General features: G+C 57.6%; 4 protein-coding genes across 4 annotated transcripts; 1 reads left to right on the top strand and 3 right to left on the bottom strand.

Annotated features, from left to right (window-relative positions):
• Positions 1 to 15,331: 15,331 nt before the first annotated feature.
• On the bottom strand, positions 15,332 to 17,208 carry BJ171DRAFT_491813 (uncharacterized protein). The gene has a single exon (XM_053109770.1). It carries the CDS (start codon positions 17,166 to 17,168, stop codon positions 15,612 to 15,614), a length of 1,557 nt encoding a protein of 518 aa, XP_052969945.1. The 5' UTR covers positions 17,169 to 17,208; the 3' UTR covers positions 15,332 to 15,611.
• Positions 17,209 to 18,470: 1,262 nt separating this feature from the next.
• Positions 18,471 to 20,078, top strand: BJ171DRAFT_455833 (uncharacterized protein; the record flags this gene model as incomplete). Its single annotated transcript, XM_053108292.1, has 2 exons — positions 18,471 to 19,276; positions 19,733 to 20,078. Exons 1-2 carry the CDS (start codon positions 18,708 to 18,710, stop codon positions 20,076 to 20,078), a joined length of 915 nt encoding a protein of 304 aa, XP_052969946.1. The 5' UTR covers positions 18,471 to 18,707.
• Positions 20,079 to 20,826: 748 nt separating this feature from the next.
• BJ171DRAFT_256676 (uncharacterized protein) lies at positions 20,827 to 21,772 on the bottom strand. The gene has a single exon (XM_053106735.1). The coding sequence runs from the start codon at positions 21,542 to 21,544 to the stop codon at positions 20,918 to 20,920; it is 627 nt and encodes a 208-aa protein (XP_052969947.1). The 5' UTR covers positions 21,545 to 21,772; the 3' UTR covers positions 20,827 to 20,917.
• A 439-nt stretch (positions 21,773 to 22,211) lies between these two features.
• Positions 22,212 to 25,474, bottom strand: BJ171DRAFT_596294 (PHM/PNGase F domain-containing protein; the record flags this gene model as incomplete). The annotated part of the gene is made up of 9 exons (XM_053114668.1): positions 22,212 to 22,331; positions 22,529 to 22,764; positions 22,881 to 23,004; positions 23,185 to 23,272; positions 23,425 to 23,683; positions 23,896 to 24,002; positions 24,230 to 24,358; positions 24,470 to 24,930; positions 25,166 to 25,474. The coding sequence occupies 9 exons, from the start codon at positions 25,472 to 25,474 to the stop codon at positions 22,212 to 22,214; spliced, it is 1,833 nt and encodes a 610-aa protein (XP_052969948.1).
• Between the last annotated feature and the right edge of the window lie 1,789 nt (positions 25,475 to 27,263).

Consider the following 27,263-nt stretch of genomic DNA (forward strand, 5'->3'; position numbering starts at 1 on the left):
AGCAGGCTCGCCAATCCTCTTCGTCAAGAAGAAGGACGGCTCACTTCGTCTTTGCGTTGACTACCGCGCACTGAACGGTATCACGGTAAAGAACCGTTACCCTTTACCGCTGATCGGCGAGCTGCTGGACCGACTTCGAGGCGCGAAGGTGTTCACTAAGCTGGACCTTCGTGGAGCCTACAATCTGCTGCGCATCCGCTCCGGGGACGAGTGGAAGACAGCTTTCCGTACTCGATATGGGCACTTCGAGTACTTGGTGATGCCCTTTGGGCTCACCAACGCGCCAGCGACGTTCCAGCACTTCATCAACGACGTCCTGCGCACCGAGTTGGACCAGTTCGCAATTGCGTATCTTGACGATATCTTGATCTACAGTGCTGACCCGTCGCAGCATGTAGAGCACGTCAAGCAGGTCCTCTCGAAGCTCCGAGCTGCAAAGCTGTATTGCAAGCTGGAGAAGTGCGAGTTCTCCAAAACCTCGGTCTCGTTCCTTGGTTTCATGGTCTCGCCCGAGGGCATCGGTATGGAGCGATCCAAGCTCTCTGCGATCTTGGATTGGCCCATACCGCGCAACATCTCGGATCTTCGATCCTTTGTCGGGTTTGCGAACTTCTATCGACGCTTCATCGATGGATACGCAAAGATCGCGGGGCCCATGACTCGGCTCTTCCGGAAGACGCATGGCTTCCAGTGGTCCCGCGAAGCCGATAAAGCATTCAGATCCTTGAAGGATGCCTTCGTTTCGGAGCCCGTTCTGGTGCATCCGGACCCATCCAAGCCGTTCGTCGTAGAGTCAGATGCGTCGGACTTTGCGCTTGGATGCGTGCTCTCCCAGCGGGGTGCTGATGATCGCCTTCATCCTTGCTCGTTCCATTCGCGGACACTCTCGAATGCTGAACGTAACTACAGCATATACGAGAAAGAGCTGTTGGCGATCAAGGAGGCTTTCGAGGCGTGGCGACACTACCTCGAAGGCGCCCAGCATCCCGTTGCCGTTCTGACCGACCACAAGAACTTGGAGTACCTGGCGACGGCTCGCATCCTAAACCAGCGCCATGCACGGTGGTCCCAGTTCTTGTCTCGGTTCGACATCCGCATCCAGTACCGTCCTGGTGCGAGGAACGGCAAGGCCGATGCCCTGTCTCGTCGCTCGGACTACATCCCTTCGTCGGCCTCCGTGTCGAGGGATCCGCCTCTGCTTCTCGATCCTGCCGCGGTGATACGCGTGCTCCGAAGCAGAGACGCCCGCTCTTCGGTTGCAAGTCGCAGTGACCCTGTGGACTTGCTGCAGCTCATAGCCGAAGAGCAGGCTCGGGATCCCGGTCTAGACAAATACCGTCGTGACCCGAAGTTCGTCTGGAATGGCCAGTACCTCACCTTCCAGAACAGGATTGTGGTCCCAGAGTCGTGCCGAGTTCCGGCGCTCAAGTCGTGCCATGACCCAGTCGCTGTGGGTCATCCAGGCATCCGACGGACTCTGGCTCTGGTATCGCGACAGTTTTGGTGGCAAACCTATCGGAAAGATGTCAAAGAGTACGTCTCGACGTGCGACACCTGTGCACGCTCGAAAGCTCCGCGACACAAGCCGTTTGGGTTCCTGTTGCCACTCCAGACAGCCGATCGACCCTGGGGGACACTGACCATGGACTTTATCACTGATCTGCCAAAGTCCAAGGGTCACACCTGCATCTTTGTGGTGGTATGCAGCCTCACAAAGATGGCACACTTTATGTCCTGGCGTTCACTGCCGTCGGCGGAGGAGACTGCGTCACTGTTCCTCGACAATGTCTTTCGTCTCCATGGCCTCCCCGACACAGTGGTTTCAGACCGAGGAAGTCAGTTCACCTCTCGGTTCTGGAAGGCACTCTGCACGCAGCTCGGGATCCAAACCAGTCTGTCCACGGCCTTCCATCCCCAGACCGATGGACAGACTGAGAGGGTCAACCAGGTCATCAACCAATACCTGCGCTGTTACACGTCGTATCAGCAAGATGACTGGGCCGAGCTGCTGCCGTTGGCCGAGTTCTCTTACAATAACCTCGAGAACTCGTCAACACATGCCTCGCCATTCTTGGCAACCTATGGGTTCCACCCAAGGTTCGAAGTCCCCGTTATCGCTGGCGGCCCTGATGTTCCCTCTGCCACGGAGAGGGTTGAACATCTCCAGCGGAACCTGGCACTGTTGAAGGAGAATCTTGAGAAGGCAAAGTCTGACTACAAGCACTTCTCAGATCTCCGGAGGTCCCAGGCTCCCGACTTGCGTCCGGGCGATCAAGTCTGGGTGCTGACTCGTAACATCAGCACCACTCGCCCAAGCAAGAAGCTGGATTACCAGAGGATTGGACCATTCACCATCCTCGAGGCCGTCGGGACATTGGCTTTCCGCCTGGACTTGCCAAAGGACATAAAGGTGCACCCGGTGTTCCATGTGTCTCTTCTTGAGCCCTACAAGAAGAACTCGCTTCCGGGTCGGGTGCAAGCGCCGCCCCCTGCGGTGGTCATCGATGGGAACTTGGAGTGGGAGGTCGAAGAGATCTTAGACTCCAAGTTCGTGCGCGGAAAGCTGCACTATCTCATCGATTGGAAAGGCTACCCGGTCACCGATCGAAGTTGGGAGCCCGCCGACATTGTCTTTGCCCCAACGGTGGCCGCGGAGTACCACCGACGCTACCCAGACAAGCCTGGCCCCAGGAGAACTCAAGATGGAACACGCCGTAGTTTGAGGAGGAGATAGTGTGATGACCAGCATCACAACGGACCAATGAGATTGTCCCGCATGCTCTCGCCCTCCGCACCAATCATGAGTCCCCACGTGTTTGTTTGCCCCCATGCATGAGCACGCGCCGTTGCCACCCGCGTCTACTGGTTTCCTGCCTCCCCCACCGCTCGGCACATGTCCCCGGGCTGTGCCAAGCCTCTCTCGCTTGCACACCAGCCACTCTCGCACCCCCTTCTCGCTTCTCTGTGATGCTCCACCCTTCTCGCCCACTTTTGCCCCTCGACCTTCTCCCGGTCTATAAATAGCCCTGCATGTCTGAGCCTATGTTGAACACCAGTTCGAACAAAACTTGTTCTTTGGTGTTCGGGGCTAAAAGCTAATAAAGCTCATACCAAGCACTTGGTCTTCGTCCTTGCGCTTGTTCACTCCTCACAGTCAGGCACCACATTGAGTTTGCCTTTCTGGTATACAACCTCGTAGTTGTACTCGGCGAGGAACTCCATCCATCGCGCTTGGCGTCGGCTCAGGTTCTTCTTGGTGTCGAGGTAACGCAGTGACTGGTGGTCCGTCACAATCTTGAAGGGCTTGGCGGTACCGTGGAGGTACACTCGGAACTTCTGCAGCGCGTAGATGATCGCAAGCTGCTCCTTCTCGTGCACGGGATAGTTGATCTCGTGTTGGGACAGTTTGCGCGACTCGAAGGCAACGGGCCTTCCCTCCTGCATCAAAACAGCTCCCACCGCAAAGTCGGAGGCGTCGGTGTGCACGGAGACATCCGTGTTCGGGTCGAACACAGCGAGGACAGGAGCGTTCGTCAAGGCGTGCTTGAGGGTCTCGAACGCTTGGCGTTGTGGGTGGTCCCACACGAAGGGGCACTCTTTGCGGAGTAGGTCTGTGAGTGGACCGGCAGTGCGCGCCAGATCGGGGATGAATCGGCGGTAGTAGTTGACGAGACCGAGAAACGACTGCACGTCAGAGACGCATGCGAGCGGCGGCCACTCGACCACAGACTTGACCTTGGCGGGGTCGACTTCGATTCCTCTTCCTGAGACAACGTGTCCCAGGAACGGGACTTGATTCTTGAAGAACTCACACTTGGACAGTTTGGCATACAACTTGTGCTCGCGTAGCTTGGCCAGCACGCGGGCGACATGACCTTCATGGGTCGCTTCATCCTTGCTGTACACAAGGATATCATCCAGGTACACGATGACAGAGTTGTCGAGCTCTTGGCGGAACACATCGTTCATCAGCTGCATGAACGTGGCAGGTGCGTTCGTCAATCCGAACGGCAGCACTAGGAACTCGTACAGTCCGTAGCGAGTCCTGAAGGCGGTCTTGTGGACATCATCCTCGTGGATGCGGATCTGATGGTAGCCTGAGCGGAGGTCTATCTTGCTAAAGACCTTTGCTCCACTCAGACGATCCATCAACTCGTCGATCCTGGGCAACGGGTAGGTGTTCTTGATGGTCTGTTTGTTTAGTGCGCGATAGTCGACGCACATCCTGAGATCACCTTCTTTCTTCTTGACAAAGAGCACTGGTGCACCATACGGTGACTGGCTCGGGCGGATGAACCCATGGGCGAGGAGGTCATCCAACTGGCGCTTGAGTTCGTCCATCTCCGTCAGCGACAGTTGGTACGTCGGTCTTGACGGAGGCGACGAGCCTGGTTCGATGTCGATGCGATGATCGACGGTGCGTTGGGGTGGCAGGCATTGTGGCAACTGGTCGGGGAATACGTCCTTGTACTCGTCGAGCAGCTTGGTCACCACAGGCGGGGGACCGGGACCGGCTTGGTCGGTGTCGTCGACCTCACGCACGACACAGAGGAACGACGTGTCCTTCTTGATCAGCCTCTTGAATTGCATGGCTGAGAGGAGAGGTGGCATGTTGGGTGAGGCCATGCCCTGCAGGACAATGTCAGGGCCAACACGGACAGTGCGGCCTTTCCAGTCGACGACTGGAGTCGGCTCGGCACGAGCAAGCCAGCTCATGCCGAGGATGGCATCGAACTTGGTGTCGATCACTTGGAACAACAGGACAGGATGGTACTTGGGATGGAGGGCCACTCGCAGGACCACTTGGTGTGTGCACTGCTGCACACGATCGTCTGCAAGCGCCACACTCATCGGCGACTTCTTCTTGGTTGCATGTATGTTGAGCTCCTGGAGCAAGCGTCTGCTGACAAAGTTGCAGCTTGCTCCAGAGTCCACCATCATTCGGACGGTGTGACCTTGGACGGTGGCAGGGAGGTACAGCAGGGACTCTTCATGGTCCTCCTGCACAGCCTCCTGCACCATGACTTGACTTGGGGGAACGGGCGACACTTGGTCTTGGTTGGCTTCATCACGGCCACTCGGACATTTTGGATAGGGTTCGGCCATTGCGGGGGCCTGCGGCGTCAGCACGCCATTGCACACGACGTCCACGGCTTGCGGACACATGTCGGAAGCATCCGACACACACGACTTGACAGGGGTGAGGGCACAGGCGGTCCTGTCCCTCAAGGGTTCTTGATTTTCTTTTTTGTTTTGGTTTTCAATTTTGGTTTTCTCTTCACGTTCGTGGAGAGGCAGGCGGCTTGCGCCACCATGCACCTCTCGCACGACGCACAACACTTGGTTTGTTTCTCCTTCGGGGGAGGGGGCGAGGTGAACTTCCTCTGGAGACGCGTGGACTGCATTGAGCAATCCACGGCGTTGGTCTCCTACTAGGGCTCCAGAGCCACCTAGTAGGGTCGGCCGTTTCCCGACTTCATGGGGCACTCCTTGGCCTGGTGTCCCGGTCGGTGACAGAAGAAGCAGGAACCATGGCGGAGGTCCTCCTGCTTCTGTCTGTCCTTGGGGGAGACAGTGGCAGCTTGCTGGAACCGGGAGCGGGGAGGGCCACGAGCCTCCATGGCGTTGACGTCAACGTCCATGGGCTCAGGCATGGGTCTTGCGGGCGGGGCCGGGCGAGGCGGACGGGCTGGGACGTGATGAGACCGATGGCCGCCTGCCAGCTGCGGGTAGAACTGGCGGCCATGGTACTGGACGTTGTCGAGGTTCTCGGCAACGTCCATCATCACGTCCAGGGACTTGCGGGCATCAGGGTTGCTGGCGATGTACTCTCTGATCTTGGGCTTGAGGCCCTTCTGGAAGAGGTACATCGCATCAGCAGAGCCCAGCTCCTCAATCTGGGAGGAGAGGTCTTCAAACTCCTCGATGTAGCGGGTCACAGAACCACGCTGCACGAGAGAGTATAGCTTGTCACGGGCAATGAGTTCAGCATTGGGGCTGCCGAAGCGGCGACGGAGGCGGTCCTTGAAGTCGTCAAACACACCTTCGCTCTGCTCGTCGAACCCTTGGCGGCGGTACCAACGGTACGCCTGGTCCTTTAAGCAGAGCTTGGCGGCGACGATGTGGTGGGTGGGGGCGACTTGGGCAGCATCGAGGTAGTCCTCGAGTTGCTGCAGCCAGTCCTCCACCGAGGAGGAGCGGCTCTTCCCAGTAAACACTGGGGCACGGAAGGTCTTGAGGAAGGCTTCCGGAAGTGGGCGGGGGTTGCTCATGGCAGGGGCAGGCTCCAGGGACAGAGAGGAGAGTCGGTCGGCAAGAGAGGCGGGATCCAGCTTGAGGATCTAGAAAGAGGACAAACAGGACGAAAACAAGACGAGGATTTCCGATGCTACCATGTAACGTCCACTACTGGGACGTTGGGGCAAGACGGGGAGGGAGGGGGTACAAGACAAGACAGGACGGGGCAGAACAGGGCGGTGCTAGGCTACTCTAGCGGACGGGTGAGCTCGGGGAGCACTTACGTTTATTCACGATAAAACCGAACTCCAGACAAACGGGGGGAACGGGGGCAACCCGCAGGTATACCCTGCGGTGGCCTGCCTGCGGTGCGTGAAAACGCAAAGCGCAGCACAGGTCACGACCCACTGCGCCGCGCAGTACGCGCAGTACGCGCAGCACAGCGTCGGAGATACCATCTCCTACACGCACAACACTTGGTTTGTTTCTCCTTCGGGGGAGGGGGCGAGGTGAACTTCCTCTGGAGACGCGTGGACTGCATTGAGCAATCCACGGCGTTGGTCTCCTACTAGGGCTCCAGAGCCACCTAGTAGGGTCGGCCGTTTCCCGACTTCATGGGGCACTCCTTGGCCTGGTGTCCCGGTCGGTGACAGAAGAAGCAGGAACCATGGCGGAGGTCCTCCTGCTTCTGTCTGTCCTTGGGGGAGACAGTGGCAGCTTGCTGGAACCGGGAGCGGGGAGGGCCACGAGCCTCCATGGCGTTGACGTCAACGTCCATGGGCTCAGGCATGGGTCTTGCGGGCGGGGCCGGGCGAGGCGGACGGGCTGGGACGTGATGAGACCGATGGCCGCCTGCCAGCTGCGGGTAGAACTGGCGGCCATGGTACTGGACGTTGTCGAGGTTCTCGGCAACGTCCATCATCACGTCCAGGGACTTGCGGGCATCAGGGTTGCTGGCGATGTACTCTCTGATCTTGGGCTTGAGGCCCTTCTGGAAGAGGTACATCGCATCAGCAGAGCCCAGCTCCTCAATCTGGGAGGAGAGGTCTTCAAACTCCTCGATGTAGCGGGTCACAGAACCACGCTGCACGAGAGAGTATAGCTTGTCACGGGCAATGAGTTCAGCATTGGGGCTGCCGAAGCGGCGACGGAGGCGGTCCTTGAAGTCGTCAAACACACCTTCGCTCTGCTCGTCGAACCCTTGGCGGCGGTACCAACGGTACGCCTGGTCCTTTAAGCAGAGCTTGGCGGCGACGATGTGGTGGGTGGGGGCGACTTGGGCAGCATCGAGGTAGTCCTCGAGTTGCTGCAGCCAGTCCTCCACCGAGGAGGAGCGGCTCTTCCCAGTAAACACTGGGGCACGGAAGGTCTTGAGGAAGGCTTCCGGAAGTGGGCGGGGGTTGCTCATGGCAGGGGCAGGCTCCAGGGACAGAGAGGAGAGTCGGTCGGCAAGAGAGGCGGGATCCAGCTTGAGGATCTAGAAAGAGGACAAACAGGACGAAAACAAGACGAGGATTTCCGATGCTACCATGTAACGTCCACTACTGGGACGTTGGGGCAAGACGGGGAGGGAGGGGGTACAAGACAAGACAGGACGGGGCAGAACAGGGCGGTGCTAGGCTACTCTAGCGGACGGGTGAGCTCGGGGAGCACTTACGTTTATTCACGATAAAACCGAACTCCAGACAAACGGGGGGAACGGGGGCAACCCGCAGGTATACCCTGCGGTGGCCTGCCTGCGGTGCGTGAAAACGCAAAGCGCAGCACAGGTCACGACCCACTGCGCCGCGCAGTACGCGCAGTACGCGCAGCACAGCGTCGGAGATACCATCTCCTACATGGATGATGAGTCTGATGGGGCATCCCACATGCCATTCCGACCTCACACTCCGATCATCGGGTTCGTATCTCCCCCAAACCGACTCGGATTGGGGTATCCGAGGGCGTATCTGCCGTGGGAAAGCTGCGTCTGGGGTGTCATGGGATGTGAATTGCATCATCCATGCATCGTGGATGCGTAATGTTTGGCCATGGATGGGGAGGGTATTGGTCATCGTCGATGCTGATTCGTGCGATATCGGTGCGCAGACTGTGACGTCGATCACGATGGTCGATCACGATGGCAGATGAGTCTGGTTGGGGCGATTCCCACGATCGTTGACGCTGGCGGCGATGCAGACTGGGAAACGATAAATAGGGCAGCGAGGAAGACCAGCTTGACTGACATCGCCAATGCGAGTTTCGGATCGCCAACGCGGGATCGGATCGTGAAACACAGGTTCATCGCACATCGAGTTCTCTGCTCCTGCCGCACCTATCCTGCTCCTGCTGCACCTGTCCTGCTCTTGCTGCACCTGTCCTGCTCTTGCTGCACCTGTCCTGCTCTTGCTGCACCTGTCCTGCTCCTGCTGCACCTGTATTGCTCTTGCTGCACCGTGTGGCCTGCACCACACTGCTTTCACCTCTGTGTTTGTTCCAGCTCTGCCCCTCCAGTTCCCCGCCCTCGCTCCCACACTCCCTGTCCCCTTCCCCACTGCTGAGCGATGTCCAAGGACAGACCCCAGCAGTCCCTTCTCCCGGCCTCGACCATCGCTGTCGGCAGCTTGATCTTCAAGCGCAAGGAGCGACCCGTGGCCACCCCTTCCTCCCCCGCCAAGCGTCGCCTGTCCTTGCCCGACGCAATGACCATGCTCCCCAGGCCGGAGCATGACGAGCGTCTCCCCGAGTCCGAGTTCCCGTCCGTGTCCGTGCCCGAGTCCAGGCTCCCGGCCCCGCCCGAGTTCAGGTTCCCGGCCGAACCCGACTTTTCGTTCCCGCCCTTGGACCGCGCTGCCGCCCGTGCCGCCGTCGACATTGATGAACTGGAGGACATCAATGTCGAAGAAGACCTCAGCCCGGACCAAGAGCCTGACGCTGAGCCCTCGTCCTCCTGTGCCGACCAAGACCACCCTGCCGAGTCCCTGGCTCCCGTGTCCTCCTCCGCCGCTCCCCACCAAGACCACTGTGCCATGGACATTGTTGTCCAGCCCAGTGCCGACGTCGTCTCGGTTCCTTGGCGCGACGAGTTCTGGCGCAAGTGGCACGCCTCGTCCGACGTCGATGATCAGAAGGCTGCAACCCAGATCATCGACGTCACCAAGATGAACAACCAGCTGTGGATGGCCGTGACCGCCAAGCTGCAGTGCACTGTCCTGTGCCGCAAGTGCAAGCTCGCCTCGGCCGATCCCTGGATCGTCGTCAAGCACGGCAAGGACGAGCTCCAGCTCAAGTGTCCCCAGGCCCTCGAGGACGGACCCTGCCCCGGCCAGATGTCGGCCTTCCAGTTCTGGGCCCACATGAGCCGCACCACCAAGGAGTCCCGCAAGCTGTTTGTGGATGCGTTCTCGGACAAGTTCAAGGAGAACTTCCACACCAAGTGCGGCCTCAAGACCATGGACAAGCAGCGCGCCGTCCCCCGTGGTGCCTCTGAAGGCGCCCCTCGAGCAGCCCCTGCTTCCACTGCTGACCCCGTCGATCCAGCTCGTCGAGCTGTTGATGCTGTTGGCACTGCGTCCCCTGTCCCCAAGGCCAGGCCCGTCCTTCCGCCCCGACCCGTCGTCAAGGCCAAGACCCCTCCTCCGTCCCAGGCTCCCGTCCCTGCGATGAAACCCGAGGAGGCCCTCGCTATCCTCAAGCGAGAGGCTGACCGGGTGCAGTCCATCCTGTTCGAGGCACTCGTGGCCGACAACATGGATGCTGCCACCAAGGCCATGGTCCAGAAGATCGCCAAGTCCAATGTGGCAATCAGCCGTGCCACGGAGCAGCTCCGCAAGTCTGTTGCCAACAAGACTGCCACCCCCAAGACCCAGTCCCCCGGTTCCAAGACCCAGTCCTCCGGCTCCCTCCCTGGCTCTGCCCCTGTTTCCGCCCCGTCTCCCTCGTACAAGGCCGCTCTCTTGAAGAACGTTCGGGAGGCCGAGAGCCGTGTCGGCCGCATGTCCGAGGCCAGCCAGCTCGACGAATGGAAGAGGATGCTGACCACCGGCCGAATGCCAGGCTCCTCCAAGCCGATCCAGCCCAACCAGCACCGCCAGCCAGTCCTTGTCCCCGGGACGGTCGCCAACTCTGAGCTCCGGAACGACAAGTTCAGGGAGGCCGTCACCAACATGGACTGGCTGTACGTCGAGGGCATCCGCTGTGGCGACCTCGGCAGTGTCCGCCGCAACCTCAAGCGATGCGGCATCGACACCAGGGAGTTGGCCGAGATCAACTTCCCTGAGGCCACGGTCATGGAGGTCCTTGTCCGCGACAAATCCAACAAGGCCGACCTTGGTGCCCGTCTGGAGTCGCTGTCGTCCACACATGGCAGGGTCAGGGTCGTACCGGCCTACGACGTCATCCATGGTCTCAAGCACCATGGACTGGCCCTGTCCCGATCCGATGCCATCAAGAACTTTATGGCAAAGTCCCTCCGCCAGGCAGCCAAGGCCAAGACCGCCCCTGTCCGCCGCTGCATCCAGATGCGCATCCCCGAGGAGTACCGCGACGAGTACGACTCGCTCCTCAAGAAGGCCCTATCCGGCAAGGAGGTCAAGCGGGCGGACATCACCGCCGTCCCCAAGGTCCCTGGTTCTGCCGCTGCCGCTGCCTCGTCGTCTGCCTCTGCCGCTGCCGCTACCGCTGCCCCTGCCGTTGTCGTTGCTGTCGCTGCTGCTGCTGCCCCCGCCGCTGGTGCCTCGTCAAAGCCCAGCAAGCCTCACCCCGCCTACAGAGTCCCGCTGTCCGTCATGGACACTGACTCTGAAGGAGAGGGCCCCCGGGCCAGCAGCAGCGCTGCACGACTCCAATGAATCCACACCCCTCGCAGGGAGGCGGCAGGGCCCAGACATCCCTGACCGTCGCTTCCTTCAATGTCTGTGGCATCAACGTCAACGACGTTGAACTCAAGAACCTCATCGACACCAACGACATCGACTTTGTCGGTGTCCAAGAAACCCTCGCCGACCTCGAACCCCGCAGCCCTCTCTGTGGCTATGCCGTCAAGGTCCCTGGTCCCCGTTGCCGCGCCGGTAGAGGCATCGCCATCCTCTACAACCCGGCCAGGATCGACCCGCACGACTTCACCAACATTGAAGTCAGCGACAAGGGCGACGCCATGTGGGTGACATACAAACACGTCATCCACATCGGCAACTTCTACCTGTCCCCGAGCCTCAAGCTGGACGACTACCGCGAGGCCCTCCAGTCGATCCACACCAAGGCCGCCCTCCCCGACGCCCAGGTCATTGTGGTGGGTGACTTCAATGCCCACCTCAGTGCCCTGAGCGGACTGCCCACGCCGCTCCGTGGCAGGGAGAAGATCCTCGAGGACACTGTCTCCCGCGCCGGTCTCCGCGTTGTGCCTCCAGCTGTGATCCCGACCCACACCCGGCAGCGGGGTCCCAGCTGGACAACGATCGACTACATCTTTGTGTCGCATCGCCAGGCCAACAACGACCCGCTGCTGCAGGTCGACACTGCCGGTGCCTTCCGTGGCCAGTCCGACCACTTCCCCATCTGGGCGACTCTGCGGGTACAGCCAAAGTACTACCCAAAGGTCGACCAATGGCAGTGGAAGATCGCCCAGCTCGAGGATCCCGCCGTCCGCGCCCAGTACCTCTTGGCGCTGCTGGACGAGCGCGAACGCGGTCTGCAGCGCATACAGGCTGCACTCCGGCCAATCTCAAGGGGATCGGTCATTCCGATCTCGGAGAGTGCGGCCCAGGACTGCATCGACCGCGCCTGGTCCATCATGATCGCCCTGATCACCACCGCTGCCGACTCCACCATCGGCAAGGCTTCCATCAAGACCGTCTGGAAGGACCCGGCCCTGATCCCCGAGATGCGGCAGCTTCGCGAGAGGCGCCGCGATCTCATCTACCAGCTCAAGTTGCCCGGGCTCTCCCTCCGCGTCGCCGAGGACAAGCGCGCCGAACTCCGCGCTGTCCGCAAACAAGAAAAGAACCTCATCGTCCAGTCCCGCCGAGCAGCCGAGACCCTGGCCATGAACAAGCTGCACTCACTCAACGCTTCCGAGGTCGCCAAGTCCCTGGCCGCCATGAAGAAGCGCAAGGAGCTCGACGACGCCTTCCACTTTGACAACTCGGACGAGGCCCTCGAGCGACTTGTGGTCCACTACGGCAAGGTCTCCTCGCACTCCCAGGACACCCCCGGTGCCGCCTTTGACCGGACCGTCGGCCCAAGACCCCTGGACACTGTTCCGCGCCTGCTCCCCGAGGATCGATCCATTCCCCGCTTGTCGTCGGACGAGGTGGCCGATGCCATCGTCAAGTCCCCCAAGCGCAAGTCCTCCGGCCCGGACAAGATCAAGGCCGAGATGCTGCACCCTGTCGCTCCCGTGGTCGCTCCCTGGCTCCGGGCCATCCTGCTGGCCGCCCTCAAGGCCTCCGTCGTCCCGACCGAGTGGAACACTGTCCTGATCCACCCGGTCTACAAGAACAAGGGTTCGATCCTCGATCCGGCCATGTACCGGCCCATCGGGTTGACCCAGGTCCTCCGCAAGATCGCCGAGCGAGTCCTGCTGCCGTTCCTCACCCGCGAGATCGGCATCATGGACATTGCCCAGGGAGGCTTCCGCCCGGACCGAGGCACCCTCGACCAGGTGTACTCGCTCGACGCTCTTGTCCGCATGAACAAGATCTGCGACGACGAGTACAGCCTGGTCTTCCTCGACATCAAGGCCGCCTACGACACTGTCTGGCGGGAGCGCCTCTGGGACAAGATCGCCGCCCGAGGTGCTGGTCCGGTCGCCGTCGGGGTCCTCAGGGCCATGTTCGACCGCACTCTTGTCCGCGTCGCCAGCAAGGGCCGCACGTCACAGCCTGTGTGGCTGCAGAAGGGTCTCATCCAAGGCTCGGTCCTGAGTCCCCTTCTGTTCAGTGCCCACATTGACGACCTGCCTGGACTGCTCCGAGCCGAGGACGGACTTGTGCTTGCCTCCAGTCGCCACCACCGTCTCCGGGTCAACTCGCTCTGGTTTGCCGACGATGGTGTCCTCATCTGTCCGGCTGGCCGCACCCAGGCCATGCTGGACATCTGTGAGCGTCACAGTGTCGACAATCGCTACCGCTTCTCGCCTCCCAAGTGCGAGGTGCTGTACTCGGCCTGCAACGTCGACCAGCTCCATCCCGCCAAGCTGTACGGCACCGAGCTGCCCAAGGTCCTCCAGTTCCGCTACCTCGGTGTCATGGTCGACATTGACGGATTCCGCCCGGACCTCCAGTTCGACAAGCTCCTCCGCAAGGTCCACATGGTCACCGACACCGTGGTTGGACTTGGCATCACCCTCGGCAAGGTCTCGGCCAAGACCATCACCCAGGTCTACAAGACCTTTGTGCGGCCGACCCTCGAATACGGGATGGCCATGGACATCCCGGACCCGGCTCTGCGCGACCGCCTCGACGACGCCCAGATGACGGCCCTCCGCACCATGTTCCGCGTCGGCCCCGGCACTCCCGTCGGTGCCATGCACCTCAACTGCGGCCTCCCCAAGATGTCCGTCCGTGTCAAGATGCTGGCCCTGCAGAACTGGGCCCGCTGGGACGACCAAGTCTCTGACGGCGACAAGATGCTGTCGATGATCCTGCGCAACAAGATCATTGCGCCCTACCACCCCGACCAGTTCCTCGGCCAAGGAGTCCGAGCCGATCCGCACTGGGCCATGGTGGTCCGCCGACAAGAGGCCGACCACTCCCTCACGGCCACGGAGATCTACCGAGGCAAGACCCGACACCAGCCGCCGCCGCCCGGACCGCCCCGACCCCAGCCCGTCCCGATCAAGACCCTCATCTTCGAGGACCACATGAAGAACGGCTTCGACCGCTCCAAGCAGCTCACCGCCGCCTGCACCCCGTCGACCAAGATGTCGGGACTCTGGGAGGCTCGCGGGTACCAAGGATCCATGGTCATGCTCATGTTCATGGTCCGATGGCGACTCGGTGCTCTCCCAGGCCACTTCAGGTTCGGATACCGCAAGTGCAAGAACCTGGCTCGACACGGATCCGGGATCGACTTGACCAGGACCCACGCACAGCAATGTGTGGATCCGCATCAAGTCCTGGTCCGCAAGGTCGCAGCCCTCAAGACGGCCCACCCGACTTGGGTGGAAAGTGGTATAGCCGGAGTGGGACCAGTGGACAAGCTGCTGGACCTGCTCTCTTTCGATCGCACTCCCCCTCGCACTCGCACCCCTCCCGCACTTGGATCGCTTGCTGCTCATGTACCCGCTCCCCGCACTGCCTTCCGAGCATTCGCACTTGGTGCACACCCAGTACCAGCACCCACTCCCACAACCAGTGTAGTCCCACCCTTGCAGTCTCTCCCTGCACCCTCATCACAGCGTAGTATAGTGCCAGCACTTGTCACTCCACCACCCCGACCTCCCGTCGATCCTGCTATTCCCTTGTGGGAACTGCTTGAAAATGTGTTCACCCGCTTGGTCTCAGACCTTGTGGGCAGCTGAGGCAGCACTAGGCTGCAACAGGAGTAAATAGGCTTGCCTGTGTACTCAACGTGCCGGGGTACCAACCTGTTGGACCTGATGGCTTGTCTTCTTAAATAAAGTTGACTATAGTAACAAAAAAAAAAAAAATCATCAATCTGAGCGGACCCACGATGAACGATCTGCAACGATGCATGATGGAGACACTTCGATCCGCCCTCAACATCCGCCACAACATATCCGGGCCGGCGATACAGGCGGTCACGGGGATATACTCCATGTCAACTCGGAAACAAGTACTGACGATCAAATGCTTCGGCCGCTGGTACGATCGCAGGGGCGACCCAGGCTTCCTCACGTCGCAGGTGCTCAGACACATTGCGGAGCTCCCAGCAAGGGATGCAAACAAAAGGATCCTGGCCAAGCTGACCGGAAACGCCACCTGGAAAGAGCTGGAACAGCAGCACAGAACCTCCCCAGAGCATTCAAGACCGGCCCTATTCGAGAAGGGGACAGGGACAGGCGTTCCCATCAAGAAGGCAATGATCATGCGCTTCTACGAAAAGGAAAGAAACCCAAGCAAGGTGATGTCGATCGCAGGCACCTACAAATGGGATGGAGACCCTATCCTGACCGCACGGATGCCAGTGATATCAGTTGCTCAAGCCCGAAGAATGTTCCTCTGGAGGGTCGGAGGCTTCCCTCCCAAACCTGACGGAGCGTGCAGAAAGCCTTGTGAAGTATACCTCGAATCATCCGTTCATCATCAAGCGTGTTATCATCGGCCCCAACATCCCATCACGCTCTCAAGGAATGACACTCGAGTCACTCGAAGGCGGTTGGCGACCATCTTGATTCATCATTCCGATTCGTAATACAGGAACGCGATTACAATCTAGCGTATTGGAGGGCCTTTATGCGGAGTTACTTTCAGGTGCTTCAGACCAGTGATCGCCAGTTCAAACCCTTGGTCGGCCGCTTTTTGAATCCAATAGGCGGTAGCGGTTATGTTCTTTGGCGCACCAATGCCATGCCTGTGGCACCATCCTAGCCAGAATTGCCCTCTCCAATTGCCTTGCTCGGCCGACCTCCGGAACCACTCGACTGCTTTGGTATAGTCTTTGGTTACGCCCCATCCACGAAAGTAGCATCCCCCCACCATCCATAGGCCATTCGAGTTGCCCCGATCTGCCGACCTGCTCCACCATTGAAAGGCCGCCAGCAAGTCCCTTGTAACTCCGCAGCCTTGGAAGTAACATTGGCCAATCCAATACTGGCTATCGCTGTGGCCTTCGTTGGCGAGCTGATCAAAGATATCCGCTGCCTTCGTCCAGTCTTTCGAGACTCCAAATCCATGGAGCAGACACACGCCCATGAGATGCTTGCAGAGCCAGTCTCGGTTCGATCCATACTGACATAGCTTGAAGAACTTGCGAGATATGGATGAGTTGGAGAAACAATCGTATCCTGCCAGAGCATCCTCTTCGCTTAGAGGGAACTTGTCAGACCTGTTGTTGCGTTGTATTCTGGTGCCCTCCGGCCTGTCTTGTACAGTGCCTCGACCGAGGCAGTGCATCCATCCAAGCATATAGTTAGCGATGGGCTTGGTATCCGAGTCGGTAGACTTGGTGCTGACCTCCTGCCAATGGTGGAATGCATTATCGTCGCTCTGCTCGACACCATGACCGAGGAATGCAAGCCAGCCACGGAGGAATGCGATTCGGAGCAGGGTATCGACATCCCCTTGATCGGAGGCTTGGATATACCACTCGACAGCAGTATCCAGGGCCTGCTCAACACCTTCCCCGCTCTCGTAGCATCGGCCAAGTTTGGCCTGAGGGGCTTGTGTCAACCCTTGGTCCGCAAGATGGCGGTACAACTCGAAGGCCTTGGAATGATTTTGATCGACACCAAAGCCGCTTTGGTAGCACTCGGCCAAATGGAAACTTGCTCCTGGATGGCCGACCTCTGCAGCCCTTCTGAATAGGAGGAAGATTTGCTCGGGATACGACACAGAGGATTCAACAAATATGGCTTTCAATTCACGCCTTGTTTCCTCTTCTTGTTCAGTTTCAGACAGCAGAATTCTCGCCAGGAAGTATAAGGCAGCAACGCTTCCCTGGGCAGCCCGATCTGCGAGCCAGGACAGATCGGCTGCAGCCGCCTCGTTGAAGTGAAACGAGAGAGAGATCGTCTCGCAGGGCGTGAGGCGAAGAAGCGGCATTTTCTCTGGATGACAGAGATGTGCCGCCCGACACCAGTGTCGAAAACGAGCCACCTTGGAGCTCAGGAGCGGCTCGGCTCGTCTGCAAACGAGAAGCAGACCCTTGATTGTGGCGAGACTGAGTGTGAGTTGGAAGCTCGAGTTGAAGCAGACGATGGTAAAGATGTCTGGATGATGACTGAGCAGTGGCTGTGCAGCATCGGTTGAGGAGGGGATCGGAAGAGCCATGGTGGCGGAAATGGGGATCAAAAGGGAAGGAGGTTTGATGGCAGCGGAAGAGGCGGAGCGATGAGCGGCCGTCCTGGCTCAAAAGCAGGTGTCCCATTTCGTTTTGGGAACGCTCTATGGGGCCACGTGCCTCGGTGAGCAACTTTCGCCACAATTGTTACTATTTGGAACCTGGACACCCACCCACTCATAGCAATCATGACCAAGCAGCGTGACCGATGAGACCGAGGTTTGCTTTTGGCAATGCATCATGATATCAAGGCAAGGGCTACGCATCCAGCCCAGGAGGCAGCGGTTTGCTCGGTGCTTTGAGCAGTGCAGATCGATTGTGGAGACCGGAGGGCGACCGGTGGACTTCGCTCGGAGGCGACCTATTGAATTACGAATGAGTGTGTTAGACACAGGCTAAATGTTCATGGAAGCGAGTGCGGTGTCCATTTTTTTAAAAAATAGAATGTACATCGTGGTCTCGGAGCCACTTGTCCGTCCGGGCGAAAGCCAAGCCCAGGACACGGCCAAGAAAGTCGTCTCTACTGTTCCTGGCGTCCGAGACTTCATCACCACATACGACCCTTCCGGCTTCGTCACCGCCTGGGGTGCCTCCAACCCTCACTCGACCAATGGTGGCAGGGACACCAAGAACAGGATGCGTCGAGGAGCCCTTCGCATCCTCGAGCGCATTCGATGCCTTGTCAACGAGAAGATGGCCATGTTGGCCCACTGTCGCTTTGTCGACACCCTCATTCACAAGTCCAGGGAGTATGCTGACTGCAGGGTGTGTATTGTTGGAGAGGAGTACACGAGCAAGACATGCACTCGGTGCGGGCACATCAAGCGGGACTTGGGGGCGGCCAAGGTGTACCACTGTAGGGAGTGTGGGTTGACGATAGATCGAGAGGTCAATGGGCTCGTAACATACTGCTGAAGAATGCGAGCACGGAGGACGTTCTTGGCGAGGGCATGGTGAAGCCTCGCAAACACCCCTTGGACCCGAACTGGTGGTACTTGGTGAAGCAGGTTGGAGGCATAGTGTTGGAGTCGATGTGGAATTGGATGGAATGGATGTTACATCTTGCCTTGGCGAGAATGCAGGACTCGACATGATGTTCGATTCCATGATCGATTCCATGTTCGATGGATGCGGCAGTGCATGTGGCAGTGCAAGAGGAACAACGACTCCAGCCAGCAAACCGGACGGATCGAGCCAGGCTTGTGTGTGTGTGCTCAATGGCCAGTGTATGGCTTGCCAGGGTCTGGCTTGCTTCGCCACAACTTCCCTCTGTCTCCTGTCCATCTCCATCTCCCAGTTGCCTCCATCCAGTCTCCGTCAACATAGCCAGCATCAACGAGCCTGCTACAACCACGGCATCATCTGCCACCCACCAAGCTCAAGATGAAGCCAGAGCAAGCTCGCCGATACCCGATATCGCTCAGCTCTCACTCGAACCCAACCCAGACATCTTCACCATCATCTGCTGCAACGACAGCTTCCAGCTCTCCCTCGATCACAGCACCATCAAGACCCTGCTTCGAGTATGCATGCGTGCCCGTCCTATCCTGAGCTCCAAGGTGCCTCGCTTCCACAGCTGGTGCCAGAATGCAGGGCTGAGCAATCCAGACGGACAGTTGCGGATCGGCCTCACGCCGAGCGACACGATTGCCCTCTCCATATACTGCGAGGATCCAGTCAAAACTGGCCGATCCTGGCTTAAATATCTAGTCGATAACGGCAATGTTGCCGCATCATACTTCCTGGCAAGAATCCTCCAACTCGATCTCGACAAGCAGCAGTCTGCGGATGAATCTGACCGGCTAACCCCCCGTAATCATATCTTTCGCTATCTTGAGAAGGCAGCGCAAGCTGATCATTCAATGGCACTGTTCCACCTGGCAGGATGTTATGACGATGGCATCGGTACCAACCAAGACCACACCAAGGCTGTCGAGCTGTATCGCAGGCTTGCAGATCGTGGAATCCCTCAGGCCCAAATCGCACTTGGTCGATACTATGCAGATGGCGAAGGTATCGATCAAGACTTCAACACAGCCATCGAGTGGTATTTCAAGGCCGCAGATCAAGGCAGCGAAGACGGCCGACTCTACATCGTGTTCCTCCGTGGATGGTTCTCTTTCATCGGCCGTGGTGTCGAACAGAGCGATGCCGATGCCTTCAACCACTGGCAGGAAGTCAGCACCCAATCCACCGACCCAGTCATCAAGCCCATTGCCACGCACATGGTCGGGTGGATGCACTACCTCGGCCGAGGTGTCCAGCAGGACAAACAGAAGGGTGTCAAGATCATCCGAGAGAACAAATCGGATGAGTTCAAACTCGGAGAAGGCGAATGTCTGGTAGCTGGGGTCATGTCTTCGTCCGACTCATCCGCCTCACGCAAGTTCTTCGAGTTATGCCAGCTGGGATCGGACCGTGACTGGCTGTGCAGACACTTGATGGCTGTGTGTGTGTTCCATGGATTCGGAACCACCGAGGACCAGGAGAAGGCAGTGGGCATCTTTGAACAACTCGCCAACGATGGTCACAGCGACAGCCAGTTTAGGATCAGAGAGTGTTACTATTATGGTCAAGGAATATCGGAGAACAACGAGAAGGCATTCGACTTGTACAGCAAGTCGGCCAACCAAGATAACTCGTACGGGCGGTGGATGGTTGGTGAATGCTACTACGATGGACACGGAGTCGCCGAGGACTTCGCCAAGGCAGCCGAGTGGCTCCGCAAGTCAGCCGAGCAGGGCAATCGATATGGCCAATTCTGGCTCGGTGATTGTTACCATGATGGCAGGGGTGTTCCCTGGGACGTTGACACCGCTCTCTTCTGGTACCGCAAGTCCGCTGATCAGGGTTTCGATTGGGCCATCGACAAACTCAAGTCTCTGGGGGGATGGCCTTGATCAAGTTTGGCCGATGGCGCTTTGATTCATCATCCATTTGAAGCTTAGGAGATCACATCCAATAAATCGAGGAAATCACCTCACCAACACACAAAGTAATGATGTTGTATTTGACGTTCAATACATTCAGTTCGTACAATATACGAATAGTGCTGTCCCATATGAATCGCTGATGTTGATCCACCGAGAGAAACATCGAATGACTCGACAAACTTCACTCTACACTCTACACTCTACACTCCACACTCGGCATCGATCCTGGCTCTGCAACCATTGATGTGGAGATACTCAGTGTCATCCCGTCCAACATCGCCACTTGGGACTGTTGAATGCAGGCAGCAAGTCGACCCGCCTCTCCAGTACCGAGACGTCCATTGTGGTTGTTTCCGTCGATCTCCACTATTCAGGAGTTCAGAGAGCGTAGTTATCCAATTCCACCAGCCATCGTCGATATCCACTTTACCGACTGGACATCAGATCCAGCATCTCGCCCACAAGTCCAATGGCATCCTCGACAAGCTGGTAAAGCATGGAATGCGCCGGGATCAGTGCTTGTCGAAGACGGTGGCGAGCATCTTCAAGAGACTCATCCGACCCATGATCGAATATGGACTGGCCCTCGAGACCCTCAGCGAGGAGCAGGCAATAGGACTCTGAAGTACTCTCCTGGTGGATAGTGCTGGAAGCACTATAGCCTTACAAAGATCCCTCGCCGGGTTTCCGCAGATTTGACGCACTCCTCTCTTGGGGCCACTGGTAATGGATCACACACCGCACTGCGAACACAGTCCTCATCGACTGGGCTTTGGATTTGACTCGATGTGCAGGCGTTGTCATTTTCAATTCAGTACGATGCGAAACAGAACATGCGGTACCCTTCCCCGGCAGCAGGATCGTCTGGGCTCTGAATACTTGCCCGCCACCAATGCATCAACAATCCCATCGCTCAGCCGTTTCCGCTTTCGCTGTCCTGAATGCGCAGCGAACACAGTCTGTGTTTCCCACTCAACAGCAGCCGGGACCGCACTCACACTTGAAAGAGATGTATTGGATTCTACCGACAAAACGACGGCGTTTCGAGCAATCGCAATCAAGAATGGGGCGCGAGCAAAAATGAACTGAACTGTGAAGCAATGACTGACTCGCGAGAAGCAAAGGACTCCAGGAATGCGAGAACAGTGCATGCAAAAGTGAGAGTCGGCTCGGAAGTGTGGATCCATATCACAGCGACTTGTCCAAGCTGATGCTTGGATGTCGCCCGACACCTTCTCTGACTTCAAACCAGCGACCAAGGCAGACTTTTGTCTGTGCAATTTCATACTCAGCAAGACTTGCATGCAATTCCTCAGCCGTGGTGGGATCCGGTCGACTCCGAGGCCACTGTGACGGCATCCAACCAAGCAGAACCGTGTTTCCAGACGGTGGAATGTTTGCTGGCGGATAACTCGCTGATCGGACTCGCTCATAGACCGCTGACCAGCACGATTGGCCTCCACTTGAAGGTCCTGTGACTGCTGACCAGTTCATGGGTGCGATCCTCAGTCCTCCCACTCTTGCCTCTCCTTGGCTAGGTGACTGGAAAGGTAGTGGCCATCGTACTCATCACCCAGCCGCACCATCCGGGGGGCCGTTATCCAGACCACTTCCTCGGTGAAGTACTCTCTGCTATGAACTGACCCGGGACTTCCCTGCCGGCCTTGTTACTCATCCTCCCATCGTTCGTCAACAGGGTTGCCATGCACGCCACTGGTTCTTGATCAATATCTCAATCCTTCCCATGTCGGTCGATCCCCGGACTGGCATCCAAGTCATCACCACTGTTCCGTCCCTCGGGAATCGACACTGGTATTTTCATCATCGGCATTCTTGGTCTGCTCTTTACCAAGACTGATCAAACCGACGCCGCGGTTGGGGATTTGTAAATGCTTCGCTGGCTTCTCTGCCTCAACGGCCTCTGTTGTTCAGGCTATGTCGTATACAAACATGCAAACTTGACGCCGCAATGCTACATGCTCGACAACCGCCGAGTCTTACTATCGCGACGAGCGTATCTAGAGGCATCACGGATCTCCCTTGCTGCCAACTCAGCTCATTTCATCAAAGGTCTGCGTAGACCCACCACCACGGCCATTATTACCGCCAGTCGTCGACAGAAAGCTTGTCTTGCGCAGCCTGATCTTGAAACTCGTTGAACGATCTCCACGAGCAGAAATCGACGTCGATTCCGGAAATATGTGCTTGGCTGTATCGGCGCTGATATTTTCGATGTCAAAGGATCTGTTAGAATACAAGCATGCGTATCGATGGATGGCAGTGGTCTCGCACTTGCTGAATGAACAAGTGTATTGGGTTCCAGCAAAGGACACCATTCACAGATAGTACAGAGCACCCGAGCTCAAGTTTTCAACACTTTCCGATGCTTCCTAGATTACTCAAAGGAGCAATGATACAGCACAAAGAGCCATGGCGAGAGCCATAGACAATGATTGTGCGGCGCTTTTGCCTGGGGCAGATGACGCATCGGGGGCAATCGCACAGGTGCTGGCGACAGGAGTGAACGACGGGGTTGTGGCATAGTTCCGAATGAAATCGGATGTTATCAATGTGGCATTGTTGTCAAAGACGCCACAGACACTACTGCATTCACCAATTGGTTGAAGAGGGTAGTATTCTGCAAAGTTGTAGCCTGGATGCGCAAGTGCAGATCGTCAGCAAGCACACTGCACCCAAACATAGACGCCCTATCCAGTTGGTCACTTTGGCACATAATAACACTCGGTGCCTAGCCACAGCGCCACTTACACATCTCATTATTGGTACCAAATCCACCACTGATATACCCATTCGTGTTCTGGCTATTGTAGACACAAGTGGTGATGAGGGTATCGCCCGGCAGAATCTGGCGAGGGGCAATGTCTTGAAAGTTCTGTGCCGCCAAATTGTGTTGGGTGAGCAGGCGAGTGGGCAAACGCCAGGGCCTGTCTTTAGTGCCAAGTACTCTGTCTGTCCACCCGGAGATGCTGGCACTTTGCTTGAGTAAGCTCGGCATTGATTGCCCGAACCAAGAGTATGATCGCTGTCACACTTTGACTGCCGACCAACTTACTTGGAAGTTGAAGTCAAAGTAGTCCTTACGACCAAGTTCTTGAAGCTCTTTGCCGTTTCGGATCACTCTCGTTGAGATCGACTGCCCACTGTATGTAGAAGGAGACATCGTGGTCAAAGATGCGCTTCATAGGCTGTAATGCAGTCTTGCACGGCCCAGCTGAATCCTGACGTTAGTGTCGTGAGGGCTCAATCACCAGCCGCTAAACACACGGGCACTACTTGGCCTGCTTCGACTTACGCGCCGTGCATGTGGAAGAAGTTGCCGACGATGTTGATGCCGCTGCTGGGAAGCTGGTTGGTGCATGAAGAAGAGCATGTCGATGTGAGTGCATAGGCACTGCGTTTCGGAGGGATGGATATGATCTGGGGGTCGGGCTGAAGGCCCAGGGTGATGACGCCGAGATCGTTGGCTCGCAAGATCTTGGTGAGAGTCAAGTTGAAGCCTGCCAAAGGCACAACCTGGCCGTCGAGGGCTTGAGGATTATTCACGTGCATTTCTGGAGGGCATCGGTGAGTAATCACAGCCATGTGGATTCGTATCAGTGAGAGACATGCACCATAGCGTGGCTCGCAACGCATCCGTTGGCACAGAAGCCACGCGGCTCTGTGAAGAATGTTGGTGTAGTTCTTGCCAGCAAGGAGAACACGAAAGCATCTTGGTGGCCAGTGTAGGAACAGTCGTGAATGTCCCTCGCAATAGATAGATTACCGAGCAGAATGGTCTGGACATATCCCTTGCCGACGGGCTTGCCGTATCCATTGGGACCGTCAGGGTAGATACGAGGAGCCTTGTTCGGAGCCCATTCGAACATGAAGCTATGTTTGATATAATCGATCGAATTTCAGTCATGAGGATGCTCGGACCGTGGAATGTCTGGTCAACATGGATCGACCTCGAGCGGAATGGCGTTGAGGGTCAGGCAAAGCTCGTGTAGAGCAGCGCTATTCTTGATGAAGTATCTGGGGTATGCTGTATCCACCAAGCCGCTGCGCATATGTGCCTTTGCACAAATCATATCAATTCTGGCTCGTCCATGACTCACCGACTGCAGCCCTGAGTGGCAATAGCCCAGTCGTCCGACCCGGGGATGGTGCAGAAGGGAGTGGCAATCTTGTTCGTGGAGGACTTTGTGGGATCGCAGGCGTAGCCGACCATGTGATGAACAAACGACCTAGCGACGAGGGGATCGAGCAATCAGTAAGCCGAGCAGAGGGAGCATGGCAGGAATCAAATCGAATCGACCAACTAGCCAACCAGCGAAAATGCAGGCCGAGATACCGACGAGTTGTGGAGCCCTTCCTCCTTGATGATGTGGTACTTGGCATCGGTAGGCAAGTCAAAGGTTTGATAGCAGTACGACGTTACGCTGGCTGGAACGGGGACTTGATTCATAAACATCGAGAAGATAGTGGAGTCGGCCGGAATGACACCGCCATTGACGATGGCATTGTTGGCGGCATCGCTGGCGGCACTCAGGAGGATGGTCTGGTAGCCCATATCACCCGAGGCATGTTGGGAGAAGCCCGAGCCCGAGCCGAAGGCATAGATGACGACTTGGTCGGTCTGGTTGTCCGTTTTGATGGCGCGAACCTGGGGGTTGCAGCCAGCGCCGTTGAACCGGGTGAAGACAAACGAGGTCTGAGTGGCACTTGAGTTGCTGTAAATGAGCGTGAGATCCTGGACCTGAGAAGGAGAGGGCTGGCCCGGAGCTGCTGCGAACATGCGCTGCAGGGTCAGCGGCGACTGGGAGCAAGATGCGGATGAGTCAACAAGAGGGGAAAGTGCCAGGAAAGAGCAAGGGATCGGAATAACGAGGGCAGAGAGTGGACGGATGAAGAAGCGAGGTCGAACACAACCCATGGTCCAGCATCAAGCAGTGATCCGCCAGGCGGTGGGTGCACGTTGATACAGAGTGGATCAATGCAGAGTGGATCAATACAAACCGTATCGATCCAGAGTGTTTAGCAGTGATACGTACCCCTGGGCTCGAGGCCATGGCGAGGGCAATGTCAGCGCCAACCATGCTCCCGGTATCGGAGAAGCCAAGACCCAGCCATGGCACGGTCTTGTTGATGGCAACTCCAATGGTCGTCGAGTTGCCCGGGACATTGACGGTCCAGAACATCTCGAGGGGAGTTCCGCCCTCAGTGATGAGCGTGGTGTGGCGGGTGAAGTTTGCGACTGGGAAGGGAATCCACTCGTACGGCGAGGGGTTTGGGGCCGCAACCGCCAGAGAGGCTATCGCAGCTGCATAGAGAAAGAGAAGGATGTTGAGACTAGGCTTCATAGCGAATAGGGATGCTGGACAACCAGAGGCGGGATGTTGGAGATGGGATGTGGATCGCCAGGGACAGGCGACAGGCGATCGGCGTTTTATGGACGGAGTGGTTGTCGAGGGAGTTGCACATCGGGACCGCCAAGAGGGCACATGGAGGGAGGAGACGGCAAGCCTCCGCGTTGATCGATATTTGCAATTGACCTGGATGCAATCATATCACGAGGACATTTGAAGCCGCCTGTTCAACAGACCAGGTCGACAGAGCAGGTTGAACTGGGTACGTTGCTCAGCTATGGCCCACTGTGGCTCGGCACAAGCCCAGATCGATGGCAGCGCTCCAGCTCCATCACGGTGCCACTCACATTCTGTTCTGTACTGTCCGGCACTCGTTTCCCTCGCTTGTGCGTGGGCACAGGTGGACTCGCAATCACCTGTGCGATGCATTTTCTTGGCGCCCATGGACATGGGCGATGAAAGTTACACAGATTCTTGGGCTTGACGATTTGTGGAACAAATTCCAAGTCACACCCAGGCAAGCCCAAGTCAAGCCCAGGCAAGCCCAAGTCAAGCCCGGCACCGCTCCCGAGCTTGGAACAGAGCGGAATCAGTCGGCGGACACCTCACACCGCTCTCCGTGAGGGGATCTGCAGATCTGCGTGACCATCGGCAGCTAAGCCAAGCCAGCATGTATATCGACCACCGCACGACATGCTATAATGGTTCGCCGCAGTCTTGCCAGAGCGACTTTGTGCGAAGGATGCTCCAAGCCAGAGGGACTGGAACAGCGATACATGGGCATGAGGCATGGAGAGCCAACGAGAGGGGGACTGAACCGAGATTGCATTTTGATCATGACTCGCAAAACGGCGTTAAATCATAGAGTCTGAGGCAAGAACGTTTGAATGGCACAGGTGGCACTCTGGCCATGTGCAACCGAGACAGGAAGGTCGCAAGGCTCACCCAAACGTCGATGCGAAAGACTTCGTCGCTGCCAGCCAGCTTCTAGTGATTCTCGGTCCTGGTAACTATGGTCGGCAAGCAGCGGCAACCATGATACCAGGTAGGATCCAGTGGAGAGCAGGCCATTATTAAGACTTTGCCTTTACGTCCCTGGCGGGCTCTGGCACTGGGTGTTGGTTTTTGCCAACCAGGACATTTTACAGTCCTCACTGCAGCTCTCTATCCCCTGGGGACCTGTTTGCGGAGGGACGGCGATGTCAAGTTTTGCCGAACTCATCCATCCAGTGACAGTTTGGAATCTGCAGCTCCGACTTCCATGTCCAGACTTGTGCTGACGTATGCCTGTGGCACTACTTCCTCAGGCTCCTACTGTCGTGCGTGGCGTATCCGAGGGATGGGCGTCCACGACAGACATTCAGTTGCGATGTCATCCAACACCGCCACGACATCCAGCCAGATCGCTGGTCTGTTGTTGAGGATTCGTTCGCGTTTGGCACGCCATTTGCTCAGTTTTTCCTGGTCGATGGTGGCTGGTCTTGCGGGCACTCGAGCCAGCTTGGGGAGTGCGTCGATTGCAAGGTCGATGTACGTGATGCCTTCGGGGATCCTCGCAGGGTGTACATACTGCTCGAGACGGTTCTTGGCTCGGACACATTCCGACGCGTGTTTCCTGTTCACGGGAATTTTGGGACCATTGGGTCCGGGCTTCCTGCACGCTCCGTCAGGTTTGGGCGGGAAGCCTCCGACCCTCCAGAGGAACATTCTTCGGGCTTGAGCAACTGATATCACTGGCATCCGTGCGGTCAGTCCCGCGGCGTGTGTGGGAGCGTGGGATGCA

The sequence above is a fragment of the Polychytrium aggregatum genome (genome assembly GCF_025602895.1).
Source record: "Polychytrium aggregatum strain JEL109 chromosome Unknown BJ171scaffold_6, whole genome shotgun sequence".
NCBI classification, from domain to species: Eukaryota; Fungi; Chytridiomycota; class Chytridiomycetes; order Polychytriales; genus Polychytrium; species Polychytrium aggregatum.